At 44.5% G+C, this 15,497-nt stretch overlaps 1 protein-coding gene across 2 annotated transcripts in view; it reads left to right on the top strand.

Annotated features, from left to right (window-relative positions):
- The window catches only part of LOC144126003 (hemicentin-2-like), a 204,810-nt gene extending 190,653 nt beyond the window's left edge, over positions 1–14,157 (top strand). For both annotated transcript variants that reach the window (XM_077659866.1, XM_077659865.1), the window contains exon 12: positions 9,870–14,157. In XM_077659866.1, the coding sequence (XP_077515992.1) occupies positions 9,870–9,895 (26 nt within the window). In that variant the 3' untranslated portion in view covers positions 9,896–14,157. The remainder of the gene's footprint in view (positions 1–9,869) is intronic.
- The last annotated feature ends 1,340 nt before the right edge of the window (positions 14,158–15,497 follow it).

The raw sequence follows: 15,497 nt of genomic DNA, 5'->3' as shown, positions 1-15,497 counted from the left end.
ACCCACCTAACTTCCTGCCGCCCCTGCTACGCTTGCGTTCTCTTCGGTTAATGCTCTTTCGATTAATGCTGACCAAACCAGGCAGCGACCCCACCAGAGCTCCACGTGCAAGAAAACAGATCTTCGTTTGCCGCACAGTGCTCGCTATTTGTTGTAGTTTGAAAACGCACGCGGCGGGTGCATTCATGTACGGCATTATATGCGTTAATGCCCACCGACGGCTACAGAGCACTTTCGGCATCATAAGCTCGCCTGAAATTTCAAAACATATTTCTGCAGTACCCCAGCAGGTCAGCAAAGCTGCATTTCTGCAATCAACTGTTTCGAAAGCTGTTTCTTCGCTCACAAAGCTGGTTGATGGTGGACCCTTAAACCAAAGGCTTCGATAAACAAGGCCATGCGTCCAAGCTGCCCGACTATAGATTTGCACCACTAGGACTCACTTCACGTAATATAAAAGGCAAGGCTGTTGCTTCTAGTATAGGCATCCTCTTTGAAGGCAATTGTAATTTTCAAGTTTCTAAAGACTTATTTTCCTCAGTGTACACTAGATTGCCGGTCGTTGATAACCCATTCAGCTGAAATCTTGCAATGCTTCTCCCCAAGAATCAAAGCAGCCACTAAACTACTGAAACCTTTCTCACCCCTTTTGATCGCGTGTGTGAAAACTACAAAAAAAAAATAATGATGAAAGACATATTAGTTTCAGAGGGCCAATCGATAATCACGTTATTCATGCATAAAGGTGAGCGCGATAACCTCTGCGAAACTTTAACGTGTTTTAAGACAGAGTACTACGTTCTTGCGAGCGCTGACGACAAGAAATGAGGATGAATAAGTAACATATTTATACTCTATCTAAAACGGTGCAGTAGTGCGCCTGCCCTGATCTAGCAGAATTAATTAAAGTGTGTCGAATTTCTTAGAACATAGGAGGGATACGCGATTGGTGGGCGCCTAAGCGCTAGCCTCTCTTGATAGTCAGGCGTACTAAAGCCAGGCTGTGCACTAAGCAAGAACTTCCCTAAAGTTTGAATAGTTTCTGTGAATCAGGCACACTTGAATAGCCGATACCGGTTCAAGCTAGCACAACAGTGCACCGTTTTAGTTTTCAAAAAGATCAAACTTGCCCGCTCTGCGCTCACATCAGTTTCCCCCCAAGCTTGAGCAAGCAACCCTGCCCCGGGTTACGACGGCGGAGGAGCGAGGCGAGGTGCCGTGTGTGTACGATTTCAGGTTGGAAACGTGAAAAAGTTTAGTTTAAGCATCAAACTTCTTTATATTTTTTAGCTGATCTCGGTGCCGTCAGCTGTAGTGCGAAGTTTTAGTTTGAGTTCGCGTTTCCAGTTGAAAGTGCCCGAACTTTTCCTCGCGCTTCAGCTGTGTGCAAAAAGGCAGACTTTGTTTTCTTAAAACTCAACATGTACTGTTACGGCAGGCTGTCAGCGGCTTGTGCAGCATACTGGCAAAAAAGCAAGGGAAGCTGAACACTGCGCAAAGACCACGAACAGAAGACGCACAAAAAGCGGGAAATGACGCAGACGCACCGTTCCTCATACGCAAGCTGCGCGAAGACATTGAACTGCGTCAAAACTTCACTAGAGTACTGCCAAGTTATGAAAAGAGTGTCCCCCCGGGAGTTACAAAGAAATCAAAGGGAGCATGAATTCCGAAGAGGTGATGAAAAACTTGGGGACTTCTTAACAGCATTATTAAAGAAGAAAATTCGATTAGCATTTGCAAGTTGGCTCAAATTTTGGAAATAGGCCCATCCCAGGAAATCGATTAGTAAGTGATTAAGGTGGATTAGTGGTGGGATTAAGGTGAATTAGAGGACGGAATAGGGCGGATTATTCAAGATTATTGGATGGATTAAGATTTAAGACTGAGTAGGATTAGTAAAATTCCTTGTGATGATTCATTTGGAGGTGCTAGAACATTCTACTCCTGAGATTTTCAAATTTGGCGGGGCTTCGTCATGACTCTCTCGACCAGTCAGGCAATTATGCTGCGGAGAAACCCGGTGTTTTTTGCAACACGACAGTCTAAATACTGTCGCTTGAAAAAAACTAGATACGAAGGCAGTCATGCCATTTGATGCTTCATAATCAAACTGGTGCTGTAATAGAACATTGTATGCCGCCAGTCGCATTAGTGAATCCCTGGGGGTTTTCAAAGCATTGACTGCTTCCGGCGTGGTTATCTGCATAGTATGTTGTCGCCTACGATTCAGCGACTTCACCCTCCGCTATAACAAAATTCCGACACGTTCGGACACAGTGGGTGATAACTTTTCTGCCATGCCAACTCCGCGAGACGGAGCATTCTCGGACCCATATGAACTCATCACCGCTACCACTACCACTATTACCTTACTCATGATCATCATCATGACCCCAGCCCACCTGAATGACGAGCCCACTCATCTCGCATTCTTGCGACCACAAATCAATTACAGCGGCCGTTGTAGACACCTAGGGTACCGATATTAACCTGCAGCCCTCCACTACGCCGCCTGCTTGCCTGTGTGCTCTTTCTATCCTATCCATTTCCGCCCGATTTCCTGACGGCGCGATTGAGGTGTCCATCGATATTGAGAAAATCACACCGCAAAATGGATCTGCCTTTTTTGGAAAGGGCAGTGCTGCTCCCGCCTTTATGATAGATGGCAGTAAAAAGAAAGTAGCAGTGAGACAACAGCTCGTCACCATAACCAAGGGTCTTCTATTGGCTGCTAAGACCTGCGTTAGGGCTCCATTCTGTTTTTATCTTGTCTTCGCCCGTACGCATGCCTGCAATGCAGGAATCCATACACTCTCAGCATGGATTACGTGCATCCTATTTGCGAAGGACACAGTTTCCGTATCGGATTCTGGCGCCTAAAGTAGATTAACGCTGCGTTTCTCGAGAATAGTACTCGAAGAAAGTTTGTTAAAGCTTTATTTTATATCAACGCACAAGCAATGGAACAGTGCCAAGTGTTTTTCGTCATCAGGGTTATTCGTTTATTATGTTTTCTTTATGCACGCGTCTCGCCTACAGCCTAAATAGCATGCATGGTGTCACGGCAGCAGTGGAAGCAAACGACTCACTGTTGTATTACTCCATAATAATGCTGCGGCATAAGCTCGAACATAAGACCACTTCTTTTTATAAAAGAGCGCTTATATTTCACCCCACGTATTTAAAATCTACATGTCCAACATTCTCGGACAAGAATTTAGAAAATTGAAAATATATACGATACTTTTCTGGAAATATTGAAGGTAACGGTAAATCTTTCTGATTTGTAGCAAAATTTTTTTTTAATTTTTTCTGTCTATCGCATTCAACAGTTAAGACTGCAATAGAAAACCAGCGGGGAAAGCTTTTGATGATGGCAAGAACGTTAATAGAAAAAAAAAAGATTGCCGTCCGGTGATCTGCGGATATATTGATTGTTATATTAATTCACATTATCTGAAAAAAAAAATGCTTTCATGAACGGTTTCTCCACTAAAAAATGCCTTTGCCCAAAATTGTTGGGTATGAACGGTGCAAAAAAACTCAATTTAATTTCTAAAATACTCTTATCAAGAGTAAACTGAGTGTATACCAGGCAGTCGTAATACTCTATTGCGCCAAGACAGCCTAGCTGCCAACGCGCCGAGACAGTTCCTTCTGCCAATACCTCTTCTCAGGACGTGGCAGTAGTTCGCAATAATAAAATGGCGGATACGTGTGTCTCTAGTCTATATTTTTTCCTCACTTAGACATAAAACATTAACGACACTTTCTTGCTTCGCTACAGTGCAGTTTCTTCTCCGGCAACGTTTAGTCGCTTGTTAAGCAAAGAGCGGAAGAGAACGGAGAAAAGACTGGCGAGAAATTTAAGGTCGGCTTACTCACAGAAACCGCCACCGCAGCGAAGAACGGAACAATGCGTGCGGGGAGGTTGCCGGACACGGGCAACTTGTCTACCCAATCACGTACGCCATCTAGAGGGCGATAGATGTGAAAGAAAAAAAAAGACATATAGAAGGATAAAGAGAACAGAAGGCGCCTATTTTCTGGCTGCTTTCTAGCAGCCACTATAGCATTGTGCGGGAATTACTACACTTGAAGAGATTGTTTACTTCTCGTGTTTACTTAGCCTTCACCTCCCTCCCTCTCACCTCCCGTTTTTTTTTTCGCGCGTTTCCAGTGCAAGTCGTACGTCACTTGTTTATCCCGTCACATACCTCAGATATTAGCTCTGTCTACTCACTTTCGCGGCCCCCTTTCGCTGAGGATCTATCGGTGGACATTTCGCCGCGTTTATTTTCAGCGGAAAAGTGGGCGCCATTTTTCTCTGTTCAGCCGTAACGCATTTCCTAGATTTTTCGTACTTTCGGTATTCCCTCTTCGTTGGGCAAAAGAGAAGAGAGGAGAAAACAGACGAGTAGAACTTGAAGGGCGAGAGGCAATCCGTGAAAGAAGGCGCGGGCGGGACTCTGTGTGCAGCCAACACCGTGTAACGTATACCAGAGATGGCGGGAGGCAGTCAGCGACGAAACAGAAGAGAGATTCGGGAGAGAATGCGTAATAGCGGTCCTGCAAAGCCGTGCATGCAATGAAAGGAAAAGAGAGATCGTGCCGTGTTTGTAGAGAGAGAGAGAGAGAGAGAGAGAGAGAGCAGGCAAAGTCTCTCGTCGAGTATGGTCGAGGCTGTTACGCGTCTTCTATATCGAATCATGGGGGGCTCCTGCATCGCAAGAGAGGACCCTGTTCAGAAGACGATGCAAAACGTGATGGTTGCATACGAAACTCGTTTGTTGCGTGGGGTGGAGACAGAGAGTGCATGTGCGAAAAGTTCTGAAAGAAAGAAAAACTTTAACACAAGTAGTGAATATGAATGCATGTGTCCAGCTCGCGCTGGCTGCTCTGCCGTTTTTGCGAAGGTGAAACTGGTTTACACGTATGCGCAAATACGAAACGTAAATACGCAGTAGGGTGCGTTCCATGAGGCGGGATCTGAAAGCCCCTATTCGCTTTTCAGGGAACGGGAGCGCGTCTTTTGAAGGGGAGGAGGGGGCCGTGGTATTATGTATGTTCGCCTCTTGTGAATGCACTTTTTGCACTGATGCACCCGCGGAAATAAGCGACAGTATTTTCATTGAGGTAGGCAGCCGGGGCTGCACTGTTTGAATACGACGTCGCTGGAGGTGCATATTTTGCGCAGCTCGATATGGAAGTGCAGCAGTTCTTCAAGAATGACGGAATATTTCCATGTTTATTGTCGAATGGGTTGTCTGCGCGGACTTTTCACTGCCACTCTCATGCCCGCTCTGTATCCTTTTGTTCGGAGAATAAATTCGCGAAATTAACTGAAAGAGTTTTTGAGAGGCTTTTTTTTTCTCACGAGGAAGAGGTTAGTTTTTCATTTTTAAATAAACAGCATAGCCTGTTCTTGCTGCCTTGCCTGTAGTTTTTTTCTCGGAGAAATATAGACAAATGTCTTTCTGAGTGCATGGATGGTGTCAGTAGCTTAAGTTCTCAAGAAAAAGAAAGATGACAATATGCACCTTCTTGCAAATTGCGGCCGTTTCGATGCTTTCTACTCTACCGCGTGATTTTAACTGTTTAAAATAACATGAACTCGAAACAGAAATGCTAGTTTAGAAGCGGGAACAAAAATAACGAGTGGTGCGTATTTCAGCAGAGGCCTAAATGCAGAATGACTTGAAGAAGCATATCAGCCAACCACCAGCTTTTGTCTCAATAACCGTCATTATCACCGGGCGAATGATTTCTTAACTTTAAGAGGCTTGAATTCATGCCTAAATTTCAATCACTCATGTCGCCTGTAAGTTGGTTGTAGTTACCTAAACCGACTTTTTAAAACACTCAATGTTAAAGCACTCCATGCGTTTGGTGCTGTACGTCTCCCGTGTTCAAGAAAGAATTTAAAGCGGAATATCGAACAAGGTTAATGTATTCTCACTATAATCGGAAAATTCCATCGTAGCAGCCACTGGACAACAGAAGCAGCAAACTTGACAGTGGGTGTTATGCAGCCCTAGAAGTGCATAGATCAATAGCATAGCCGTCACCTTTTTAACCCTTCAAATGGTTATACGATTATCGTCGTCATTAGCATCAATATTATAATAAATGTCCAGCCCGTTGCAGGAAAAGGGCATGACACGCATATACCTGCAAGAAGCATAGAATTTGTTTGCATTCTTGTCTTTTTCATGCGCGTCTAGGGCCTGCAAACTAGCGATCGAGAGAGGCCTTTCTAGGAATAAATAAAATAAACTAGTATCCGTCCACTTTTGTTTTATTTTGTTTTTGTCTGATATTTTATATCTAATTTTGCAGTTGCTGTTTCTTGCTTTTTTTGGCATAAAATCTGCTGGTAATGTTAACCTTAATGTCTTCTCTCTATCGAATCAGACTCTAAGATAGGCACCATGTTGCAAGGACGCAACAACGCAATAAATACAGCAGAAATTTGCACTGCTATTCCACGATCCCTTATAGCTCTTATCAGTATCTCCACAGCTAATTGGGTTGTGTACTCGCAAATGCCAATTTGTAAATGCCGTTTTCTTCCGTTTTTGTTTGTGCTGGTTTTTTACACAGGCAATGAAAACCTCCCCTCTAGATTTTCGCGCCTAACTATTCAGCATCAATTCTTCATTAAAACAATCAGTACCAAATGCAGCTTTCGCTGTTTTCAGTTTTTTTAACTATTGTTGAAAAGCGACGCACGAATAACAAATCAGTTGATTAAGCAAAGAATGCTTGTTAACCTCTTTAAAACCTACACTCAGCGCTTAAGCAAACTGACAAAAGCAAATATCGAAGTAATCCCTATGAACTCCCGAGAGTACATCTTCACGTAATGCTTCTCTTTCAGTGCCCTCGAGCTGTATATGGCAGGTGTATCGTTTACTTCCTGAATCTGTCTGCGCGTTTCGCCATCAGCCGCTTAGTGATGCAAGCAGATTTTCTCCGGCTCGCTCGGCTAATGCCACAAAACCGCGCATATTCAGCGGGAGGTTACGGCTCGTTCGCGGACAGCGCAAGTGGACCGAAATGCACGCTAGCCTCCATCGCCGCGTCCCTCATCACCCCACCTCTTCCCTTGACGCATAACTAACCCCGCTTCCCTGTTTTCGGTTCTTCCCTCAGCCTCCTTTATATCCTTCGGATTCGTTCCCTTGCGAAAGTCGGCCGGCGAGAGATATCCCCCGACCGCTCCTCCTCGCCCGGGCTGTCTTCGCATTCTCCTGCCAAGGAAAGAGATAAAGAGCGCAACAAATACTTCGCTGAAAAGCAAAACAACCGAATAAGAACAGGGGAGGGCGCTCGCTTTTTCTTGCTGTCTCCTAAAGAGCCTGCCGCTCTGTCGGCCATCAACCGCAGCATGACGACGACGCGAGCGCCATCTCGTCGTTACGGCTGGAAGAACTGCCTCCGTCAAGCGAGAACAAGCCAGCCGACGACTATGAACGCGGCGTTTTCGCTTGCGCGCCTGATCTGGCCTAAACTTTAGAGGGAGATGGCGGTAAAAGGACAACTCTGCGAGCCCAGCGTGGAAGGGGGCGGGGAGTGATGCGACGAGGAGGAGGAGGAGGAGGAGGAGGAAAAGGAGGAGGAAGCATCGAAGCAGGAAGGATAGAACAAAACACGGGAAATGCGGGGAGGAAAGGGCAATGGGGAGGGGAAAGAGGGGGCCAGGAAATGAAGGGCAAAAGAACTCGTGGATAAAAAAAAGGAGAGTCTGGGACAGGAAAGGGAAAAGGAAGGAACAAGGGAACTGCATGCTCTCGGCACGTCGCGGGTACTACAAACGGAAAAACGCGTCGCGCCCGTCGTCTGCGGCTCAAAGTTTTGGGGACGATAAATCACGTCTTCCCGGAAGGCGACGGGGCTTGTTGTTAGAAGGGATCTGAAAAAGAAGAGGTTTAAAGAGGAGCCCAAAAATAGAGAAAAGGAAAAATGGAGCGGCGGCTACGATGACGTACTCAACGCTGTTTATGTAAGCATGGTCGCTGTTGCAAATGGCTGAAGAAGTAGGAGGAAGGAGAGGGAAGAGAAATATGCTTCAGCGGCTGAACAATAAACGAAGATGGCTCGACGAAAAAGTAGGGAGGAAAGTTGGTCCCATTCTCTTCCACGGCGTGGCTGTAATGTCGACGCCTGCGCACGCCTATTTAGAGGGCGCCGCTGGAGAGGGGCCCTGAGGTCGTGACATTTGAGCCAATTGGGGTCACAGCAGGCCGCTCGGGGTAACGTCTCATGCGGTTATTGTAACACGCCGCAGCTTGCCGAATCTTCGTTAGAAATGATAGCTTTCCCTAACGTTTATTGTTTTAAGCTCGGCAGAGAGAGTGCGCGGTATTTAAGTGCGTGGTATTTCACATCTTCTGAATTAGGTTTCACGGAGCCAATAACAGCCACCTGTTTCTATTGTTTATAATCTTGATTTTATTACCGAGGTCTCCTTAGAACTACGCAGATGCACACACATGAACTCCTAATTGCAGCCTTCGTTTATATTGTCTTCATCAGAAGTTGCTGTAGAATTTGATAAATTTAATAGTGGATTTCGGTCGTGGCCAATTATTTTTAACTTATGATCTTTTCACACCCTATTGTGAATCTGTGTGTAACGAGCTTGAAGTGAAACCTTTTTCTACATGTGACGACAACCAGTACAGTGACCTTTGAAATAACGAACTATTCTGTGCTATTCTTTAGAAGTGCAAAGTTCGCCTTATTGTACCGTGTATTAACACTCCAATATCAATGACCGATGTTAGACGCCTTTTGTTTTAGTTATTTTTATTGCTGCGAATCTGATTGTTTAGGGTCTAATACCCCACGGAATTTTCAATTCCACGCTTTTTCAATAGCCAGTATTTATCCCTTAAGATAATATCCCCCCTCCAAAAAAGAAGAGTTTATCTGGAATTGCCGGAGGCGGTTGTACGGAATCATAAAAACAAAACTGGGCAGGATACGAATGAGGTCAAATTACCATGGCTGTATGCGCGAATTATGCGTATAGTGGGCACTGCGTTTCTAATCTTCTTTAGCGCAGTCACTTGCCCCGTATTGTGTCCTAGGTCTTGACTAAAAAAAAATAATACTTATGGGTATATATGACGCGTGTGTGTTTTTCTGCGCCCTTGCACAAGATCAATATGAAGTACATTGATTTCCAATTTCGATTGCTTAAGGCACGCTGAAGTAAGCCGCTTAACAACAAGCTTTACTTGCGTATCTACGGATGAAATGCCTCAAAACTTCGGGCACTGATTCAGGAGATGTTTCTGATAATTTAATAATATTGTAAAGTACCATATGTCCAGTTGAAGCGTAATGAGCGTTGGACATTCCGACGCGTAACTTCGAGCAGAATATGGAAGAGCAGAACGCTCTAATCTTTAAAAGCCTTTTTAGAAAATTTGTACTCCTTGGCAAAAAGAAAGAAACGCATACATCGGCGTTCAAATTTGCTCATTTCGAATAATGTTTTCAGCAGCCCAACCGCTTGCTGGTAAATTTGGCGTGATACAACCCATTACGAATAATATGCTATATTCATGTATGCCATTCCTGCTAGAAACAGAATACTTGTCTGCAGTATTGTAAATTAATAATAAAAAATTTAGTTTTATGTACCCGTATTTGTTTGCCCCTCATAGCCTGAGTAACTTTGGGACGTTAAACCCTCATAAATATTTTGTTTACATCGAGAAGTAGCAAGCAAATTTCTTCTTTCGGATCACCTTTTTAACTCAAAAATTTATGTGGGTGACCTTACCTTTGGCAACCTTGAATTTATTTGTCCGTGAGTTCCCTACGTCTCACCAAATTGTCTTTATTTTTTGCAGACTTCAGCTGTCTTGATATCAGGTGATCGGCATCTGCCCTCATAACATACCTGGGCGCCTAGCAAAAGAACCAAAGCCAAGGAACAAAACGAAGGGCGCTGCCCGCACAACAGCGCCACCGTTCGACGAAGTTCAAGCGTCGACGCTTCGCCGGAAGAAGAAAGAAAAAGACAGCTTCGCAGCAAGGGCGACCCGTGCCTGGAAAAAGCCCCTGACCAGCGCGTCCGACGCCGTCTCAGAACTATGTGCCTTATACGAGGTCTGGGGACGCCGTACTGCGATCGGTGAAGTGCAGAGTGCGCGTGTGATGTTTCGCCGACTTTGTGTTGGTTGGTTGCTTCTGCGGCGGTTCTGCGGTGCTTGGTTGGGTTGTGTTGGGTTATTTGTTTTCATTCGCTCAGGACGAGAAGATGGATGCAGCAGCGTGGTGTTGGCAGCGGAGTGACTGGACTAAACGGAAGAATGCCGAGACGAGGCACTGCCTCGGATGCTAGAAAGTGGAGCCTGCGCTGGGAGAATAATTGTTGACACTGAAGGGGCGTTGTGCAGCCTTCTCTAGAGCTTGTATAGAGCGCATGTCTAGGTCGACATGCTTTCCAGAGAACTTTGGAATGTGCGACGGATGGTCAGCTACCACCGTGTCGGTGGTCAGTGAATGACACCGTTAAACAGTGCATTCCAAGTCATTCTACTTTAAACGAGATGCAGTGCTATTTGCGACACTGAAACTGCTCCTCGGGCTCCGAGTTCTAATGAATTGATGTGCTGGGGAAAATATATCCCTATCACACGAGGTGAAGCAAATTGAAAGACGTGTGCACAATTACTGTCCTACTTTTTTCCATCTTCATATGAAACTTGGTTCCCTGAGCTGATAAACCATGCAAGAGAACTTACGGGTATAATGAGTGCTCGTCACTTTAGGAGCTATGAGTCGAGTGGAGGTGTGCTTCTGGTTTAATGCTGCAACCAGCCCTGCTAAGACAAACCGGGCTCATTGGGGTCTCAATGCGAGCTATATGAATAGTTCTTGCGCCAGGATTTTCTGCCCCTGCACCGTCGTCCAGCGAACTTACCTCTTGCAAGTTAGTTTCATTTGACACTTCACCTTGGTATTTCGTGAACGCTATCAACAGCACCGGTTGCTGTCTTGTGCGCAGGCTGGCAGCGTGCTTATGAAATGTTGCGATATTTGGCTTTGTCAGCCACTGTAATTTTCTGATGGACAACACATAAGAAGGAGATTCTGATGCTTTATCTATAAACGGATCAAAAGCAAAACTGACCGCATCGTCAATTACGCGCGAACTTAGCAAAGAAAACACTAACGTAACACTTGATACAACAGACGTATTTGCGTAAATGAGCAGACCAGCCTTTTGAGCACACACAGACGCAATCGATAAATGGTGAATTTGCAGTCCTGGCAGTATTTTTTGTAGGGCAGTTATCGTGTAAAAGGTTTTTAGCGTAAACAGAGACAAAACACAAGAAAGGCGACACACACGTGTGGTACTAAAAGGGCTCTGAGCTAAAAACTTTTCTCAAGATCGAGATGTACTAACTGGCCCAGAATGAAAATTTAATGAACGACAGCGACGTTCTTCGAAAGGTCACCAAGAGGCCTACTCAAAGTTGCTTACTTATAACATACGTTATTGCATAAGTTTTGTGTAGCGAAAGGGTATGTACAACAGCTATTTTCACTTGTTCTTTGCTTCATGTAGGATTACACAGCGAATAAATTCTCAGTTTTTGGTTGACGGCGAGCAATAAAAGTCCTACCGCGCATGTCTAGTTTAACGACGATGACAGGAGAAGAACATGAAATGTCTTGAGCAATCAGGAAGATATCTTGCGCCATGTGTTGTTAAAATGGCGCGTAGGTTGAGCGAGAGCATGTGCAAGCGTAATGCAAAACCCTCAAGTGTGACGGACTAAGGTGATTCATTCTCGTGTCTGGACTCATCAAACACGGATAAAAATGTGCGGACATGAGTGAAGTCTGGCTTGAGGGCACCTAATTGCGCGAGTTCATAACGATCATTACTTATGCGTCTAGGCGGAATGTATGGGGCAGTTAGCTTCTTCGTCGTAGTGTTCCCTCCTTATTTATTTTTTTCATGTACACCATTATCTTGATCATGTACAGAATGAAATGTTTGTGTCTAGTCAACTTCATTGCTGTTTTGCAGTTTTTTTTCTTGCGCACTGTTTTTGTGTGATTTCTCGTGATACACCGCTCATGCTGAGTCACCTTCATGTGTTGTCATCGTTGTTCGAGGCTAAGAAATCGCCCAGAAATGAAGGATAAACAAGGAATAAGGTTGACAAGAGGAAAAGATATTTTGTGAGAGAGACAGAAACAAAGGTGTAGTCGGTAAATATTCCAGCCAGTCGGAACCCGAGGGTGGAAAGTGAGCACTCGGCGTATTGTTAAGCACTGTGATGAATACTAATATCACCTTTTTTTTTTGCGAATGCACAAGCAGAGTGGTTCTTTATCATGTGTGGGATGAAGAAGCGAAGTATGAGCATCGTTTCATATAGCGCTTCTTGGCCGATTATTATATTTTATTAAAACTACCTGACACAGTATACAGTGTGCTCACCATCTTGTTACAAGCTACGCTAAGCGCTTTTGGCAACAAATCAGTTCTCAGGTTTCAACGCACGGGTTTGCTGAACAAACCAAAGCTCATCGGGCTGGCCAATACTATAAGAAGAACTTCGTGGCCCAGTGCCGCAGGCGGCGAGGCTAAGGGTTCCACGGAAAAAAATATTACGATACAATCCATAAGGAAGCAGGTCTATATCTGAAATATACCACAATATGTTAATATAATATTGTATTAAGCGGGGTGAGTATAGCAGACCTAAAACATTTTCTGGATCATTTTTCTCATGCTCTAGGCTGGTGAAGTAACGCTTCGTTTTTTTTTCTTCATTTGTTTATTGTCGTTCGTCGCACCGACGAAAGGCAAAATGACAGGAATAAAATTGAATTAAGGCAGAGTTTTTTTTAATGATTCTGCCACTGGTCCCTGAAATGTCGCCATTATTGCATTTCACTGTTTTTTTTTCGTTGTAATAAACTAAGCAGAGCGAAAAGAATGCTTCATACATTGTAATGAACTGTAGTAGCAGTTAGAACCTAAAGTGTTCGTTTCGTAGGGTGCCCATTACATTCACTTTCGTGTTTTTTTATTTTGACGTGATAGAAACTCGAGCGACGGATTGTGCATCGGGCAATTGGAGATTGCGTCTTAATCATGTCTGAACAAGTTAAGAAATTTCGTGAATTCTATGAACCTAAGGTCTTTGTGGCACCTCCTAATGAACAGTGTAATTCAGAACAGTGTGGCTTTCCGGCCTCGCAACAAATGTCCTGTGTGCTGCTTTTCTTACTTTTATGACTGCATTTCTGCAAAAATTTCTTTTAATAGACCAAGTTAGGAATCTGGTAGACCATTCTAAGTGACCCAAAGAGCGACATATAATTGTGCCATAGTGATAGAATGCGCCTATAAAGCAATCATGTATTTAGGCTATAGTCTATACTGTTATTATGCTGCATTTGAGGTATAAATTGTTCGAGTTTTCTAAAGAATATCAATGTTATTTCTTACAAGGCACACCAGTGCCTGTTGGAGGCCTGAGAGATTATATTATTGTATATAAATTGTACCGTCTTAACTCAGCAAAAACTCCATCTCCCAGTCAACATGCCGGCGAAACATATGGGCCAGTCTTTCTTAGCCTTCTTTTTACATCGCGGCAACTACCTCTGAGGCAAGCATTTATGGACGACGCTATTTATCTTGAGTTCCTCTTTACGTTCCGAAAATACTACTGCCGAATTTCAAGACGAAGTGTAACGTCAGCTGGAGTAACGTCAGTACCGAAGCGCCGGCTCAGTGCGTTTGCTGGCAGCATTCGATGCAGGTGATGACGCGTCTTGAAGTGGCACTTCCGCCAACACGTAGGGCCAGAGACGCAGGGTCCAAAGCAGAGACTGATTACCTGAGACATCCCAAAGACAGCTGCCGTGGCGCCCACGGCCAAAGAGGATCCAATGTGGAGCGACGGTGGGGATAAAACGCTGTATGAATGCTTCTACGAGTGTGTGAATGTGCATGACGTTCTGTGGACGCACCACGATGCTGTTTGCCCAGTTGCTCTCTCCGAATGCCGCACGTTTGTGTGTGTTTGTGTGCTGCAAAAAAAAACAGAAAAGAGGAGAGATTATCTAATAAAGAGACCGACGCATTTCAGCCTCTGAGAGTGGAGTCGGCCGTCTCTGTGTGCTTATTTTAGCATTGGGAAAGAATGTAACGCGCTAGGGTAGCTTGACGTGGAATTGGGTAGACAGGGAAAAACGCTTTGCGCCGTCTACTGTCTACTCCTTTTCATGTCGTGTCCTGTTGCGTTGTGTTCTTTTCAGAAGTAATGGATATACTCCACAGCAGGTTTCACTAAACATTACTCCAGTTAATTCTCGCCTCCTCTTCATGATGGTGCCTGAAAGATGATGCACTGGAACACATATAACTCCATGATTCCCGCTCAGCCTTCCTCCTGCTCACCGGCCCAGCAAACCAAAACAAATTAAAGAAATAGAAAATTTCAAACGGCTGAATTCATGATCATGCAGAGGACAACCTGCGTCTTTTACACGGTTGCCCTCAAAGCTTATCTCGACTTAGTTTCACAGTTTTCTTGAACTCCGGTGTCGTCGTGCATAAACATTTTTTTATTTGAAATTCTATTACATGTCGCATTTCTCGGCAGACGATTTTGCCGGCGGAAACGACCGCCAATCAGAAATATTTTTACCGTAAGACGTAATGCAGCGCAGTACGCGATGCTTTCTGCATTTTCTTGATACACGTTGTAGGTGGCATTATACACGAAAACCGTTCGAAAGCCCTTGCAATGCCTCATCTCTTTCAGTAACGTCCTTGAGAGAGAAATGTCACTCTCACATCACGGTTGCGCCCGCTCGTGCCATGATATCACTCAACGTTCACGTATCGCTGAATCATTGGGCTCCAAAAAGGCCGTTTTTGTTGTTCTCAATCATTTTTCCTCAACCGTGTAAAATTTTGCGGAAGCGGCAAGAGTCTACGCGTTCTTGTCGTTTAGTACGAAAAGCATTCTACCTCAAGGTACAAAACATAGCGAATCCTCGCTCTCAGTTTTTTTATAAGCACACAAACTGGACTTCATACTGAGTCAGTTCTAGGCCTTTGCATCAGAACTAACCCCAGTAAAAAATACGCGCCTTAACACATGACCAGCATTGCGACATTGCGACAAGACCAGCATTACGATGAACTCGTGGTTCTAAAGAATAATGCACAAAGTCGCACAAAGAAATTGCAGAGGCGAATAAAGGCCGGAGGCCTTAGTAGCGACGTTTACAAAGTTGACGAGCGGGGTCTGATAATCTCATGAAGCCTCTGGTAATCGCATGAACGCAAGTTTTGAAACCTCCCCAGAGCGTTAAGTTCTATAATTCACGAGCGATAAATACCAGCCACATATCATGCAGCTTTTTCTCACGCCCGAGCCAATCCTAGTGCGGTAAGAAACAACAAACTAGAAAGTAAGTCAAAACGCTGAGAA

This window comes from Amblyomma americanum, chromosome 3 (assembly GCF_052857255.1).
Source record: "Amblyomma americanum isolate KBUSLIRL-KWMA chromosome 3, ASM5285725v1, whole genome shotgun sequence".
In the NCBI taxonomy this organism is placed as follows: Eukaryota; Metazoa; Arthropoda; class Arachnida; order Ixodida; family Ixodidae; genus Amblyomma; species Amblyomma americanum.
Note: the sequence above shows the minus strand (reverse complement) of the source record. Positions and strands in the feature narration are given on the sequence as shown.